A 15803-nucleotide genomic window follows, 5' to 3' on the forward strand; every position below is an offset into this window, starting at 1 on the left:
AATTTAAATTTTAAATTGATTTTTTTACATATGTTAATTTAAAAAATATTATATTAAGATAAAATATTTACAACGTCAAAATTAGTTTTATCTTCAATTTTATTACTATGAGTCACTTCATTTAAAATTTAAGTTTGAATATTGTTAATTGCGTTTTAAGTTTTTTTTACAAACATATGCTATTAATTTTTTTTATAAAGTGTTTTTATAATTTCTTTATAAATAGATTCTATGATATATATCATATATCAAAAATTTCAATAAATTATTTCAATTTAACATAAATATAAATATGAATTATTTCTTATAAAAATTCAAAAATCTTCGAAAAATTTTATATTGTAATTATACTTATTATAATGCAATGATAAAACAATTTTTATTTTAAAATTATAATTCTAATCATCAACAAAAAAATTTAATTATCAGATCAATAAACAAAGCGTATGGAACGTCCGCTAAAAAGCAAGCACGTAACGACTCTAGAAAAATCGAAACGGACGGCCATATTGAATATCGACCTTTGTTTGCACCAACTTCAAGCGGTAGTCGCATTTCTCTACTTTTTTGCGAGATTGTCGCTTCTCGTCCACTGTGTGTCTGATTCTCAATCTAAAAGAAAACAATAATTCGTTTTTTCGTGGAAAATTCGTTGCCGAGCGTGAACGGCGAAGAAGAAGCAGGAGCCACTTCTAGGTAAGACTATGATCATGTGTTTTTTCCTAAAAATTTAACCATTACCACCTCGAAACTACGTCGCCGAGAAGAATAGTTTTAACATCGTGAAACAGGTTCCATTCGAAAATTTCTAGATTAACATGTTGTTTGGTATTATTTTCTGTATATCATATTGTCGTTTTACTTATTTGCAAGTAATATATCTTTCATGCACCGTGACAACGCATTTCTCGATACTATCGACAACAATCGTATCGTGAATGTTACAGGCTTTTTGCAATCCTAGACGAAAGAAACTACTCGTGCCATTTACTATCGATAATGTCCATATCGTGGTCTACTGTTGTTAGATAAAAGATAAGTACGCTACCGTCGAATCATTATCAGAAAAACATCCTCGTGTGGAAATTCGCGAAAACCAGCCTGTGTCACGGCTAGAAACATCAAGTCGCATCCTTAGCAACCAACGTAACGAGACTTTTTCGATTTTCCATCTTACAACGGTAATTTTTTCTAGAATGATATATTTTAGAAGTCGAAATATGTATCTTTAGAGATTAATTTACATAAATTTCTAGAATTTATCGTTTAATTTGAAATTTCCTGATCAATTTATCTTATTCCTATGTTTTTGTATGAATTGATATTTCATATTAATTGAATTATAACGTTTATGAAAATAATTAATATCAGTTTTCCAACTTGCACAATATTGTTTAATACTAATAATTAATGATTATAAATAATTTTTCATTTGATTTTATAAATATTTTTATATATTATATAATATTAAACACAGATATGAAAAAGATAAAATTAAATTTTTTATTTAATTTTAATTATTTTAAAGTTTGTGAAATTATTTTTTAATATTATAAATTTATTTTATATTTTTGAAATATTCAAATTTTATTAAGTTCTTCAAACTATCTTATATCTTACTATTTTATTATTAAATTTGCATGCATATGTACATAACTATTTATAAACATAGGACAAGCACCTTAGTTTCTATATAATGTCTATTTATTCTATATCATACATTTGATTATATTAATATTATATTCTAATAACGCTCTATAAGTTTTATATATTATCAGTTATATCATTATTATATCATTTATCATAGATTTTTCAGTAAATGTAGCAACCGATATATAGTACTTTTAAAATAGATTTATAGTATTTTTCTCAAAATGCTAAATATTCAGTTTATATAATACAATTTAATCAATTTGCAATCATTTTTCTTATCAATTGAAATTTCTCATCAAATTGAATTCTTCACAAAACATTTGTTATCGTACAATAAAAATTCTGTACAAAATAAATTGTAAGTCCAAAAAAGAGATCGTCAAGCACAAATTCACTTGAATAGTTTTGTTTGTTTTCAATTTTTTTCAACAATATGAAATATCATTTGGAAAAACAATTATCTATGATTTAACTATCTATATGTATCTTCATGCATCATAAAATTAATAATTTAATAATAAATCAATAATTAATTAATAATATAAATGGAATTGTCTATTTTGCAATAACATTTTATTAAAATAACTATATTTTTATCATAACTATATTTTAATCATCAGTTATATAGCATAACCAGCCATTTGTAAATTAAATTTAATTGTATACTGAAAAAAAGCAGGAAGGATGTTTATCCTTTTAATTTCTACATAGAACTTATTATATCATACTGTTAATTATCAAGAAGTATGATATCAATTATCATTGATTAGAAATCAAATTAAAAGTTGAAGTGGTGGAAGATTTTAAAAATATCAGAGGTCTATAAAAGATATGCAACTAAAATTAAACAGCGCTGGCTAAGGCTGTCCTAGACCCTTTTATCCGACATTTTCTAGCACCGACCTAGCGCAACATGTGTTGCGTATGCATTGTTTTCCCAAAGATAAACGCCAAAGCTTAGAAGAGCAAGGTCCATCTAATCCTTTGGTAAGGAGAAGCAAAATGACATATTTAATGGTCCCGGTTACGCAATATCATGCAACTGTGCATCGTTATCGAAGCTGCCAGTAATGTCTCGGTATATTTATATAGTATGTGAAGATAAATCGATGGATTAGAAATAGCCAGTGTATGGTATATTCATTTGAATATAAACTACATATATATATATATATATATTTGTATATATTTGTATATTATATACACTTATACAGATCTATAACATACCGGTAAGGATTCTTACGAAGTTCTTTCTTTTTAAGATTAAGATGACACATTGATTATTTTAATATAATGGATGAGAAAGTAGATTGAAATATATGTGATACATTAGAGAATATTTCAATCACAAAAATTGCAGAAATGTTTATATACTTGACATCTCGAGGGACAAAGGATATGTCCAGAATGGTACTTCAAACGAACAAGAATGGCCGAGATCATTCTTCTGCCAGTGACCAATACAAAGAACAATTTCTCTCGAGATCCTTTTTTCTCGATACGTCGCTCACAGTGCCCGAATATGTAAAACTGACATCACACCTCAAAGAGTGCAAAAGAACGCCCACCGTCTTTCTCCTCCTCTTGAGTTTCTGTCTCATCTGCGTCTCATATTTTCCATAGAATCAATTATTTTTTCATGTTCCTAATCATGCTCCTAAAGATTTTTTTAAACATTTAATACTCATATTTCATTGGTTTTATACATTCTAGAGATTATGATCAATGATTTCTATTCAAGAAGTTATGATCTTTTGTGACTAATCTTTCAAATAACATATTGCCACTCACGTCATGCTACATTTTTCTTGAAAGTTATCTATGGATATAATACATTAAAATTGATATTTACAAATAATTTTTTTAAAGAAATTTTTGAATCTAACTCATTAAAATGGTGGGATATGCTTCTCAATGACCTTGAGAGTTTATTTAATTACAGTTTTCGACTTCCATTGATAATAGGATAATAGGATCGTCAAAAGTACAATTTTCAACTAAAAAATCCACATCACATGTTTCTAAAATATTTAGTTAACATTCGTAATAATAAATATTTATAAATAATATTTTTTAACGGATGTTTAATCGTATAATATAGAAGAATTTTTTTGTGTATTCTTTTTTTTTTCTTTTTTCCTCTCTCCTTAAGAAATATATCATTTGAATCGTTTCCTTACAAGATTGTAAAAACGAAGAGCAGTGTGACAAACGGAAGTGTCACGCTCGCGATACGTGTGCACTCGCGCATAATTGCCACACGCGTTTTTTGCGGGGGCACATTTTCAGGTAAATATTGCGCATCAATTTATATATCTCACAGTGTATAATTTTTTTTTTTTTTTTTTTCCCTTCTCTAGAAAATGGAAAATGTTATATCAGTACGATCTTTTTTCTTTTCATCATATCTCATTTATTTTTCATATTTATCGATCTGCAGTAAGAAAATAAAAAGAATTTAAAAATTTTAATTTCTTCAAATGAAAATTCTTTTTAAAAAAAAAAGATAAAAAAATAGTAATTGAAGAAATAATATTTTTCACCATATACTTATGATATAAAAAATGAAGAATATATTACAGGAAAAGACATTACAAATTCTAAAAATCGTTTTCGTTTATACATATGAAAGTCATGTTACATGAAAGTTTGAAGAAGATGTGAAAATTGGTATTCGAAATGGGATAATGATTTAACGCTCAACATAAGAATAACGAGATCGCCTTGTGGCCGATCTTTCCATTCTTGGAGTAGTGCCCGAATGATTTCTCGACTTCGACGATTATGTTTGGACGAATGTCAAGACCAAAACTGGTACGTGGCGTTTATTAACAACCAATGCATATCTAGACAATTAATTTTTTTTTTATTGCAAATCCGTTCTAATTGTTCCGGTCCAAGTCATTTTCAGATTATCATGAAATATTTACTAATTATCAATTTGAGGGAAAAAACCATCCAGATAATCAATTATCAAATTTTTTCACATATCATCGAGATGTTAAAAAGAATCGGATGTTCTTCAAATCTATTTTAGTCAAGATCAAGCATCCTCATCCTCAAGGGTTGTATAATTCTATAAGAAGGATTTTTCTTCATTGATAAGACAGACAGCCTTCCTTACGTTACGAACACAATAGGCATCCAAAACATTCGGAATTGCATGTTACGTAAACCGTTCAAGTCCAGTTCGAGTCCGTCCACCGAGGTGCCGTTGAATTTTAAATATCGAAGACCCGTTTCCAACCTGTGTTCTGAAATCACTAAAGCACCTCTTGGCTGATCTACTTTTCTCACTGTATGAAACCACATTGAAAAATACAAAGACGCGAATGTCTTAGTAAAACCGGAAAATTCCATCGGTGTCATCAGTTTCCTTGGAAGAAATTACCGGTTTAGAATTGTTGACTCGTTTTAGAAAGTTTTCCCACTCGTTACATAGTAAAGAAATGTCTCGGAAGAAATGAAATTGTTTGATGTACAATCATCCGGGACCGAAAAATATTTTTAAAAAAAAATGATGGATTGAATTAAGTTTTCAGATTATTATGCTTAATAAGTACGATAGAAAATGGAATTATCGTGTAAGGACAATGTATCAAGTGGAAAGGTGTTCTCCCTCTCGACGAGTTGGAATAACGCCCACGACGACCCACGTCGCGATGACTGTTCGCATGATTTTACCTGAGACACGGGTTCTGCGTGTAGGCAGGCCAAAATCACCACCGAAACTTGTGACTCATGGATTTTGCGATTCTTCCGAGCAGATTTATTATAAGCTACAGAATGCTTTCTAATTCATGGATTGGATTTATTTCTTCTCCACTGAATTTTATGAATATTGATAATTAATAAAACCACTTCTTTTTGCTTTATTGATAAAAGAGATGACACTCCCGGTGATGAAATATATTGAAATATATCGAAGAAATTTGTCTAATTTTTAAGATAAAACATAGAAGATTTATATATATATGAACAGAGGTAGGAAGCAAAATCATTTGTAGCAAAACGGACCAACGTCCTCGACCTGATCGCGGAGGTGGCTTCCACAATCGTGTATGGACATGAAACGTGGTTCACCTGGCGCGCAGAAAGAATTCCTGTTCACCTACTAACACACTCCAACGATTTCACACGAGAACTTCAATTAATATCACGAGACACGACCAAGAATTGACCAAAGTCGATCATTTTAAATCATGGCACATTAATTTCGACGAATTAATTTTTTAAAGCAAAACACCTTTGAATAAACAGTCTTTGTATTCCATTAAACTGATCAGACACATAAAATGATTCACTTTCCAAATTTGGTTTTTTCCAAAAGAAAAAAAAAAAAAGTGAAAATTAATAAAATCAAATATTTTCACCCGAAGACTACTTCATCTTGGATGTCAAGACCAATGAAGTGTTTTGGTACATATGATTCAGTACATTCAATCTATAGTTCTGTTGGCTGATCGAAGTAATGGAACGAGCAGAATGCAAGCAGGCTGGTTTTTCTTGCCCACCAAGTGGAGGGAGGGACGTGAAGAAGCCGTGAAGTGGGATATCGTAATGACCTCCACCTCCGTATTTCCAACTATTTTCGATACACGTCTCAGCTAACTTTAGCGTTTTCGTTAGTCCAGTCTTTGACTTTGAGCTCTCAGCTCTCCACTAAACATTCTCTTATACTTATACTCTCCATAGTTCCTGTGTAAACTCCTGTGAGATCATTTAATTACTTCCGCCATTGTCACAACAATTCTGTTTAAAATTCAAAATCTTTTTACTACTTCGGAATAATTAATCCATGTGAAACAAGTTTCAGCGTGATTCAATTCAACGGTGAAAAATGTGTAATGTGGAGAAAAAGTCGTTTGTGTAAGTTTAAAATTTTAAATTGATTTAATTCTATGCAACAAGATTTGTAAATGTGTCTGGCCAATTTTTATTTTTCCAAATATGATTATGATTATTTTCTTGAGACAGAGAAACGAGACAATATAACTGAAATGGATGGACAATTTTCTTTTCCACGACACAGGAGAAGCCATTTATATAATGCTTGCCGACTATTTCGAAGATGACACTTAAAATTAACTTAGTGGAATATATTTATGCGTTCACTGGAATACATACATAATATGTGGGAACTATTTTAGAAAGTTACTGCCTTTTTTCGTCGGTCTTCAATTGTCATTCAATGAAATACATTCCAACGATTCTTGGATTGTCTACAATTCTACTTCTGCCATCATTAATTTTCTTTTTATTCTATTTATTTTGATTCTTGAAAAATTTATGAAACAGAAAAAGCCTGAATTTCCTTAGTTTTGCAGTTTTGTTGGATGTAATCTGAGTGTGAATTAATTCGAGTATTCTTTTTATTGTACAAAGGATGATTTAACACTTTTCAGATGCTTTAATGAGCAACAGGTGGTCGGAAGTTTCTTTGAAGAGAGAATTTCACTGGAAATCACTTTTAATATTTAATTTTTGCTTTTAAATTACCAATTAACCAATTCAATAATCTTGTAACAATTAACTATAGTTACTTGAAATCATTTTTCTATTGCTTTTCATATGTTCTTATCAAATTTATATTTAATATTGTTAATATTGTAAAATAAATCTGAAACGAAAACAGATCTTTGTTTAAGAAAACTTAGGAAGTCAATAAGCAACAGAATCGGATTCATCATTCATCAGAAAAATCGTTGACACATATTCATCTTTCACATTGTAATATCAAATGTTCATACCATGTTTAGAGAAATTAAACTTATCAAAACAAAACGGCAAATGTATTTTTCCTTGATGATTCGTTCATATTTCGTTGCGTGCTTGTCAATTGATTTGTTAATTACTATAACCATTTCTTTGTTTCACAGGTGGTTACCTAAGCCCTAACATCCGAGCGTGAATATTGTGTGAACGATGGTTGACTATTACAAAGTGCTAGAAGTGCAGCGAACCGCCACGAGCGGAGATATCAAAAAGGCGTAAGTAATAACATAGTGAAAATGATGTCAAAAAAGTCCAGCTCCTTCAACAGAAAGTTGTAGTAAAGTATTTAAATATTTACTTGAAATTTTCTTTCTTCTTAATCTAATTTTCTTATAATTGGCTGAACAATTTTGTGTAAAATTCGTTGTTGCAAATCATGATTGATGTTTGCCTTTTAAGAAAATTTTATATTGAAAATAAGTTAAAATGTTGATGCTATTTTATTTTATAAATTGTAAACGCAATGCGTGGAGAAAGATTGAATGAATATCTTTTTACTTCTGTTGAAACAACTGGCAATGATCCAAGAACCGTGTTCTTAGTTCTTCTTAGTTCAAAAAGTCAAGAAACTTTTTTTACAATAGAAACATCCTTGAAACGTTAATTAAATAAAGAAAATTACTTTACAGATATAGAAAATTGGCGCTGAGATGGCATCCGGATAAAAATCCTGAAAATTTGGAGGAAGCAAACAAGAGATTTAAAGAAATATCTGAGGCATATGAAGTGCTAAGTGATGGTAAGCTTCAGTTCTTCCTCGATCACTTACTTTCGACTGAAGCTGTGCTTTATATAATTACAAAATTATCAACGATATCGTATTTAATCGTTAAAAATTTCAATCTGAAAAATTTTCTAAATGATAATAATTCTAATTACACTTTTGTCTCTCTGCGGCTTCGATTAATTGACGCTAGCTAGCTTTAGTAATGAAAACAGCGTCGCGATGCCAACGGGAGACGAATGATAGTAACCATTGCTTGTCAGCAAAGCCGAATTTCGCATGAGCCTTCTCTTTCGAGCGGTTTCCAAGTAGTACAACTTATTCTGGGAGTCAACAGTTCAATCTAGAACGTATCGATTCTCCTTTATGAATAGTTGTTTCATAACCAGTATCTGATAGCAAATAAACGAAATTGATTAATGAGAATTAATCGTTGTCCAATAATAATTGAAGTTTGACAGTTTACAGAAGGAAATTTTGACAATTATATACTTATATAATAATTTTTATATACAATAAAATTTTTTAGAAAAAAATAGGGCTGCGAATAAGCTCCAAAATTCTAATTCTTGAGTTTCTAGAAGTTTTATTTTGTTTTTATGCTTTTATATTTATTATGTTGTGTTTATATTTTTTTATTACATTTAGTAAAAAGATTGATGGAAGTATTATTGAAACTCGAGAATTGAGCCAGGCTTAAACAGAGAGCAACTCTTTAGCCGAAGCATCGCTGCTACAATCGATGAACCGTGTCGTGTCAACAAATGTGGAAGGAAATAAAAAAAAAATTCAATTAGAAATGTTTGTTTCCGGATGATCTCTCGTGACCGTGCTCGATGTCCAGATGCGAAGAGACGAACCTACGACCAACGATTGTATCAGAAGGCATCATCAAGGCCCGGCCGTGGATTCACCTACCGGAGTTTCTTTGACTCTCCTTTCCAGCGATATTTCGGTACCACTTAAGAGAAAAAAGACTTTGAGAGTGATAGACATTTTCCTTCGTTTTCTTTTATTTATTGTTTTTCTTTTTTTCTCTTAATAATTTATTTCGAATTTGGTTTTGATTTTTTTTTTCTTTTTTAATCTAAGAAAAAATGTACACATAGAAATATTACTATTTTGAGATTTAGATGCAAAGATTTTATTGGTGAAGAATTCATCAAATCTCAAATACCTAATCCCTTATTTGCCTTAAAAAAATAATTCCTTGCTCAAATTCATAGAATTCATCATTCTGATGAAGTTTTCTGATCAATTTCTTTACGAATCCTTGTGGAAAACTCAAAAGATACTTTTTTCTCTTTGTATGAGTCGCCGTAAACGCAGATAATATTGCCTGCATTTCTAACCATTTTGCCATTGCTCGACTGATTGAAAACATGAAAAAACCAACTTGCAATCAATAATTTTCCTTCATAAAGGCAAATCTTCGAAGAAGCATACTATTCCATTGTATTTAAATCAATTAGAAATAAATTTTATATAAAAATTAAAAACTTTTTTAAAAACTATTTCAAATTCTTCGAAGATTATCTATATTCCTTTCATTTATCATTATCACTCTCTTCCATTGATTTTGCTCTTGTGGTGGACGATCTCAAATTGATGTTAGACATCATTCAACGTACTCTACTAACCTGGCAAGCCTTTGCAGTACTTGCTTCTTGGAATTTGGAGCAAATAAAACCAAAGCGATCTGCATTCATATATTATTTCATGATTAGTAATAACAACTTTTTGTCTTATTTGCTTTTCAGAAAAGAAAAGGAGGGTTTATGATCAATATGGAAAGGAAGGACTTCAAATGCCTGGTGGCAAGAGGCGACATAAGGAAGACTTTGATCCACACTTTGCTGGCACTTTCATGTTCAGAGATCCTGAAGAAGTATTTAGAGAATTTTTCGGCGGGTCATCTTTTGAAGATTTATTTTCTGGTAAGTTATTTATGTTTCTAGTTAATCTATGTCATACCAATTAGTTTATATATCCTAAGACATATGAAATGTAATCTGAGCATATAAATGAATTTCCATATTAAGAAATTTACCTTGTCCATTGAATGGTAAACATATATTTAAGTAATTAACCGAATGGTAAATATATATTTAAGTAATTAACCGAATGGTAAACATATATTTAAGTAATTAACCAAATAATAAAAAAAATTATTGAAAATAGTTCCTATGATAAAATCACGTGATTAACGATATCCTAATTTTCCTAAAGACCTTGCTGGAGTTGGTGTGCGTCTTGGATCACAAAGGCATAGTCATCCCAGCAGTAACAGCATAAGCACGTCCTTCTTTGGCCCATTAGGAGTTTCTCATTTCGGTTTTTCACCACTCAACGAATTTTTTGAAGGTACATCAGGAAACTTTACTTCATTCAATGCGTTCACAAGTTTCGGTGGAACCAGTGGTGGTGGTGCCGTAAAACGGACAAGTACTTCAACTCGCTTCATCAATGGCAAAAAGATTACTACCAAAAAGTAAGATTGATCGTTAGAACTTTTTAAAAATATTATTATAAAAATTAAATAGACTATATGATTTTATAAAATATTACAAAAAATTGTAATAGAGTGTAATTATATCATTTGAAACAGTCAATAATGTTTTGTGTGTACAATTGTTACAGAGTTTATGAAAATGGAAAGGAAACAATAATGTCATACGAGAATGATGTGCTGAAGTCAAAGACGGTGAACGGCGTGCCACAATCAATAACGTACAGTTAAATCAGTTCTCTTCTCAAGAACGCTCGCTCGATCTCCGCTCGGCAATTGAGAAATTCCTGTCGTCGCGTCACGTTTGCGAGTAATATTTCTGCGCTCTACTAAGATGTTGTGTTCCTGCTACCTAACTACCTGAACGATAATGAACATAAAAATAGAAAGAAAAAAGAGCATAATTGATTTTTTCGACAAGTGACCGCGGCTATTTAACAATATAAAATGTTCTTCTTATTTAGATCATCTATTCATCAACTGACTTCTTCATTTTTCGTTGAAATACTTTGTTAAAGTGCTGTTTAAATGATGTAGTAGTGCCGCTGGTCGACGCACTTTTCCACATATTGTACAACAAGAGAACAACAAAATATATGTACAAATATATGTACAAATATTTATCATTTAAAAAAAAAAAAAAAAACAGAGCAACGAGATTTTCAGAAACAACGATTACTCGACGGAATTCGATGACAGTGATTGGATCTCTAAGCTCGAGCGATCGAGCCCGTTTAAAACATAATGAAAGCAGAAAAATTGCTTAATTTGGATAAACTAACATTTTAAGCAAAACAGCCGCAACGAAATGCTACTTGAGCTTTTGTTCCCGTCACCTTCTCTGTTTTACCAGGTTTGACGAGTCATCGACAAGTCGCCAGCTGACCGACAGTGCCAGCGATATCTCGATGGCTGGCCAGAACTCGAGAACAGTCCATGGTGACCATCAGAAGGCTAGCAGAATAAAGACGCACCATCATCCAGTTCTCACTAAGAAGCACGATAAGAGTAAGAGAAAATAGAGGCAACACTCTTACAACCTTCTCTCATTCGTTTCCTTATTTTTTTAATTTTGGTCTCTTTGTTTTTTTTTTTCGAATCAAACACATATACATATATTACATACGTACGTGTATCATTTACGAAACTGATGTTGTAAATTATGTCTTTTTCCGCAACATCGTTTTTGCTATTGTTTCAATAATCGGAATTAAAAAAAAAAAAAAAAAAAAAAAAAAAAAAAAACTTTTAGTGGCTTAGCTTCGACTAGCTACACATGTTCGATTTGATCAATAAAAAATTCGCTGCAAAATTCATTGTAAGATTTTGCATCGAAAGTGGTGTGTTTAATTAATTCTTGTTCGCTATTGAGAGAAAGAGAGAGAGAAAGAAAGAGTGTATGAAAGAGAGAGAAGAGGCCCTGCTTTCTGTGAAAAAAACAGATAAAAGTTGTTACTACAGAACATTCTGTTGCGTTTTATAGATAGCGCGTCGTTTCCGTTCAAAATCTGGCGTTTTACTTTTAATACGGTAAGTTTCGCTTATTCTAGATTTCTTAGAGGATTAATTCATTATATCGTAAGTTATAATTACTAGATTTTTATTTGTAAGTAAGTCGCGCGAATTTCGAACACATATATACACATCGACTGAGTTTGAACGAATTTAACGTATTATACATACACATATTTCATTTTTATGCGAATAGGACACACACATACACATATGAATGAGTTCCATCATGCGTATTCGTTTTAAATATCAAGATCGATTTGCTAACAAGTGCTCTTAAAAGATAAAATTGTATTACGACAGTTTTTGCTACATTAGATTTTTTCCTTTTTTTTTATTTTTAAAATGCAGTAAAGCATTCACTATGGAAGAAATGTGCTCCATTTTCTTTATAATTGAATCTGTAAACAAAATTGACGCATAAACAGGGCTAAGTTTTTGTGTTGCGGAAATGTTCGTAAGCAATTTAAATGTCGTAATCCTATTTGCTTTTCTTAGTTAGTTTCTTGTGTATGTGTATATAATAATAAGCAAAAAAATGTTAAACGTGGAGAAAAAAAACATCATTAATGTACGTTAATATATATTTCATTACACTTTATCAATATTCAATATTATATCTTGTCTGATGATTTTTCTCTTTTTATGTTTAAAATAACAATTATATGGAAGTTCAACGTTAATTTAAAATGTTATATTGTATCAAAGTAATTGTCACTTTATTTCTTCTTCTTTCCTCAACTTCTGAATTTACAATATTCATATAACAAAATTTAGAATATAATTTATATAAAAACAGTAGGTGAACAATGTAAAAGTTTAATGAAGAGAAAATTATATTTCTTTTTTAATATTTTCATCATTATACGCTTCGATGTGGTATTAAAAATCGTGTATATGTATTAAGTACATTATAATGCATATACTGCATATGTTGACTTGTTCCAAGTTAACAACATCGACGTTGTATATAGCTAATCAAAGTGATAGCAAAATAAATTCAGCTACCACGAGAAAATTAATTCGTCAATTCGATATATCAATTCCTTTTTAATATTATTATATTTATAATAATTTTTGTCTATACAATATACAAATCTTGAAATTATATATATAATATCAAAATAATTATTTCAAAAAGTATTTAAACATTTTTGCAACTATTATACCCTGATATAAAATATAATAAATTGCACATTTATAAGAATATAAAAAAGATAAAATTAGATAAAAATTTCTATATAAATTTTTAACATTGCAAATTACTTCTTTCCAATGATGGATATCAGTTCTTCCACCTTATGAATGTACTGCTCTTTAGCAGCATCTTGACTCATACCCTTCCTCTTATCCCAAGCATCCCACTTTGCTTTGCCTTTAAAATCCAGCATGCCTGGTTTAGCTATAAAATTACAATATTCTTTAAAAGAAAAAATAATATTATATAGTTAGTTAATATTATATAGAATTTTGAAAATTTTGAAATCATAAAAATAACTCATTCAAATTTTAATTCAAGTTTTTGCATATAATTTTTACTAGAAATGGATAATTAGCATTGCAAATTAAAAAAAAGATCAAAGTCAAAATAAAAGTAAAATAACCTTGAATATAATGAATATAAATTGAATTCTTTAGTATTAACAAAGTCCAAAGTCTAACCAGTTTACTTTTCTTCAGGATTTTTTACAATATTTACAGATATAATGTTTTCTATAACATATAATATAGTAAATAACAAAATAGAATATCATTTTTTAAATGGATTATTATATTGTTTTACATACATGTATTACAATCTCCAATAGTAGCTTGCTTGTACAATGAATATAGTTCAAGCAGATCAGCATCTGACGCTGGAGCACTTAATTCCTTCACCTCCTCTGCAGCTTTCTTAAATTTCTGATAAAAAAACACATAAATAAAAAAATAATTTTTATTAAAATAATATACAATACAAGAAATATTATACAATATATGACAATATATATTATACAATATATTCAAAAAACATTAAAATAAAAATAAGTAATTAGAAATATAATAAAAATAATTACTTCGTCTAGAGTCATTGTTTTAATAACAAAAAATATTGAAACTTTGATATTTTAAGTTAAGTAACCTCTAAGTAAGTACTGTGAAGCACTGATTCAGAACTGCAGAATATTGGCTGGAAAGATTCGTTTAAGTTTCCCCCACTTCAATATTCCACTTGGTATAATGATGAGTCATAATTTATGATTACCAATAATGTTCGAGAGATCTTGATTAATAAAAAATATACATACACATATATACATATATATTATGTATACGTGTTATTATATATATACTATAGTAATTTATTATAATATGTATATATATATATATATATTATAACAAATTATTATAGTGTTGATGATATTAATAATATTATTATTAAAATTATTGATATTATTAATATTAAAATTATAAAAATCTGATAAATTGTTATTGTGCAATTTGTCTTTGTAAGAGAAAATCGAATAATCCATTTTTAATTTTAATGTCGTTCTATTTGAATTAAAAATTGTAATCTAAATATAATTGATAAATTTTTATTTATTCTACCTAGTGTTAAACTATACGAAGTATTTTTTCTATTTTATATTAACTTTAAAAATATATACATAGTTTAAAAAATTAAAAATGACATTGAAAATAATATTATAAATATTACAAATATTAAATACTATTTTATAAAAGTAAATTTTAAACTAATTTAAATTTTTATAAATAATTTCGGAAAGTAAAACTTTTAAAATAGAATTAAATTGTTAATAATATGTTTTTAGCGTTTTGTTTTAGCGTATGTTTTCGATAATGAAAATGCTTATAAATCGCTATAAATATTTTATAAATACACCACCAGCATAAATGAATAAATATATAATGAATAAATAATGAATTAAATCAATGAAATTAATAAATTAATGTATATTTTTTAAATATCAGTATTGATATTTCAAATTGTATACATGTATAATATTCAATGAATTACTGGATTTAGAAATTAGTGGAAAAAAAAAGATATCATTTATTGATAATTATTGACATTATTTGATTATTATGATAAATTTGATAATATTAGTTAGTAAAATATTAATATCAAAATCAAATATTGTTACATAAAATATTCTATTTATCATGCTTATATATCAATGCTTACCATGCGATTTTATATTGATTAATTATTATCATAATTATTATCATAAAAATATGCTATATTGTTGCATAAAATGTATCAATGCTTATCATGCAATTTTATATTATTGATTACTGTCATGAAAATGTACTGTATTTATGATTTTTTACTATTTATCTGACAAAATTCGTTTTCCTTTTTTTCCTACTTAATTTAGAAAATTTAAAATCTAAGTAAAAATAATTTTTTTATATATATAAATTTTAAGATTGTAAATCGACTCTGATTCCCCTAGATTTCGATCACGTGGTTTTGTGTACATCCGGTGATACGATTAATTATGGTTAAGTTATGGTTATTTATATTTTTTAACTATTTCATTTAGATATTACTAAATTAAATAAAACAAAATTTTATAATAATTAAAAATTATCAATTCTTATATCTGAAAAAAATTTTTTAAATAT

The 15803-nt window shown here is 28.6% G+C and overlaps 2 protein-coding genes across 9 annotated transcripts; one reads left to right on the forward strand and one right to left on the reverse strand.

The window, feature by feature from the left end:
• The first annotated feature begins 475 nt into the window (after positions 1-475).
• LOC100868333 (DnaJ heat shock protein family (Hsp40) member B6 mrj) lies at positions 476-12011 on the forward strand. Of its 8 annotated transcripts, XM_012487167.3 has the most exons (9): positions 519-696; positions 948-1181; positions 7533-7643; positions 8058-8167; positions 8997-9107; positions 9913-10089; positions 10382-10643; positions 10793-10882; positions 11515-12011. In XM_012487167.3, the coding sequence occupies exons 3-9, from the start codon at positions 7579-7581 to the stop codon at positions 11681-11683; spliced, it is 984 nt and encodes a 327-aa protein (XP_012342621.1). In that variant the 5' UTR covers positions 519-696; positions 948-1181; positions 7533-7578; the 3' UTR covers positions 11684-12011. The 8 variants fall into 8 exon arrangements, with proteins under 8 accessions (XP_012342623.1, XP_012342626.1, XP_012342625.1 ...); XM_012487171.3 differs by lacking the exon at positions 8997-9107 and having other exon boundaries at positions 492-696; XM_012487166.3 differs by lacking the exon at positions 948-1181 and having other exon boundaries at positions 508-696.
• Positions 12012-12870: 859 nt separating this feature from the next.
• Positions 12871-14304, reverse strand: Acbp1 (Acyl-CoA binding protein 1). Its single transcript, XM_003694088.4, has 3 exons — positions 14231-14304; positions 13961-14075; positions 12871-13575 (listed from the first exon to the last, which is right to left on the reverse strand). The coding sequence occupies exons 1-3, from the start codon at positions 14243-14245 to the stop codon at positions 13436-13438; spliced, it is 270 nt and encodes an 89-aa protein (XP_003694136.1). The 5' UTR covers positions 14246-14304; the 3' UTR covers positions 12871-13435.
• Positions 14305-15803: the final 1499 nt, after the last annotated feature.

Source organism: Apis florea, unplaced genomic scaffold, assembly GCF_048593485.1.
Source record: "Apis florea isolate Af1SG1 unplaced genomic scaffold, ASM4859348v1 contig_2492_pilon, whole genome shotgun sequence".
In the NCBI taxonomy this organism is placed as follows: Eukaryota; Metazoa; Arthropoda; class Insecta; order Hymenoptera; family Apidae; genus Apis; species Apis florea.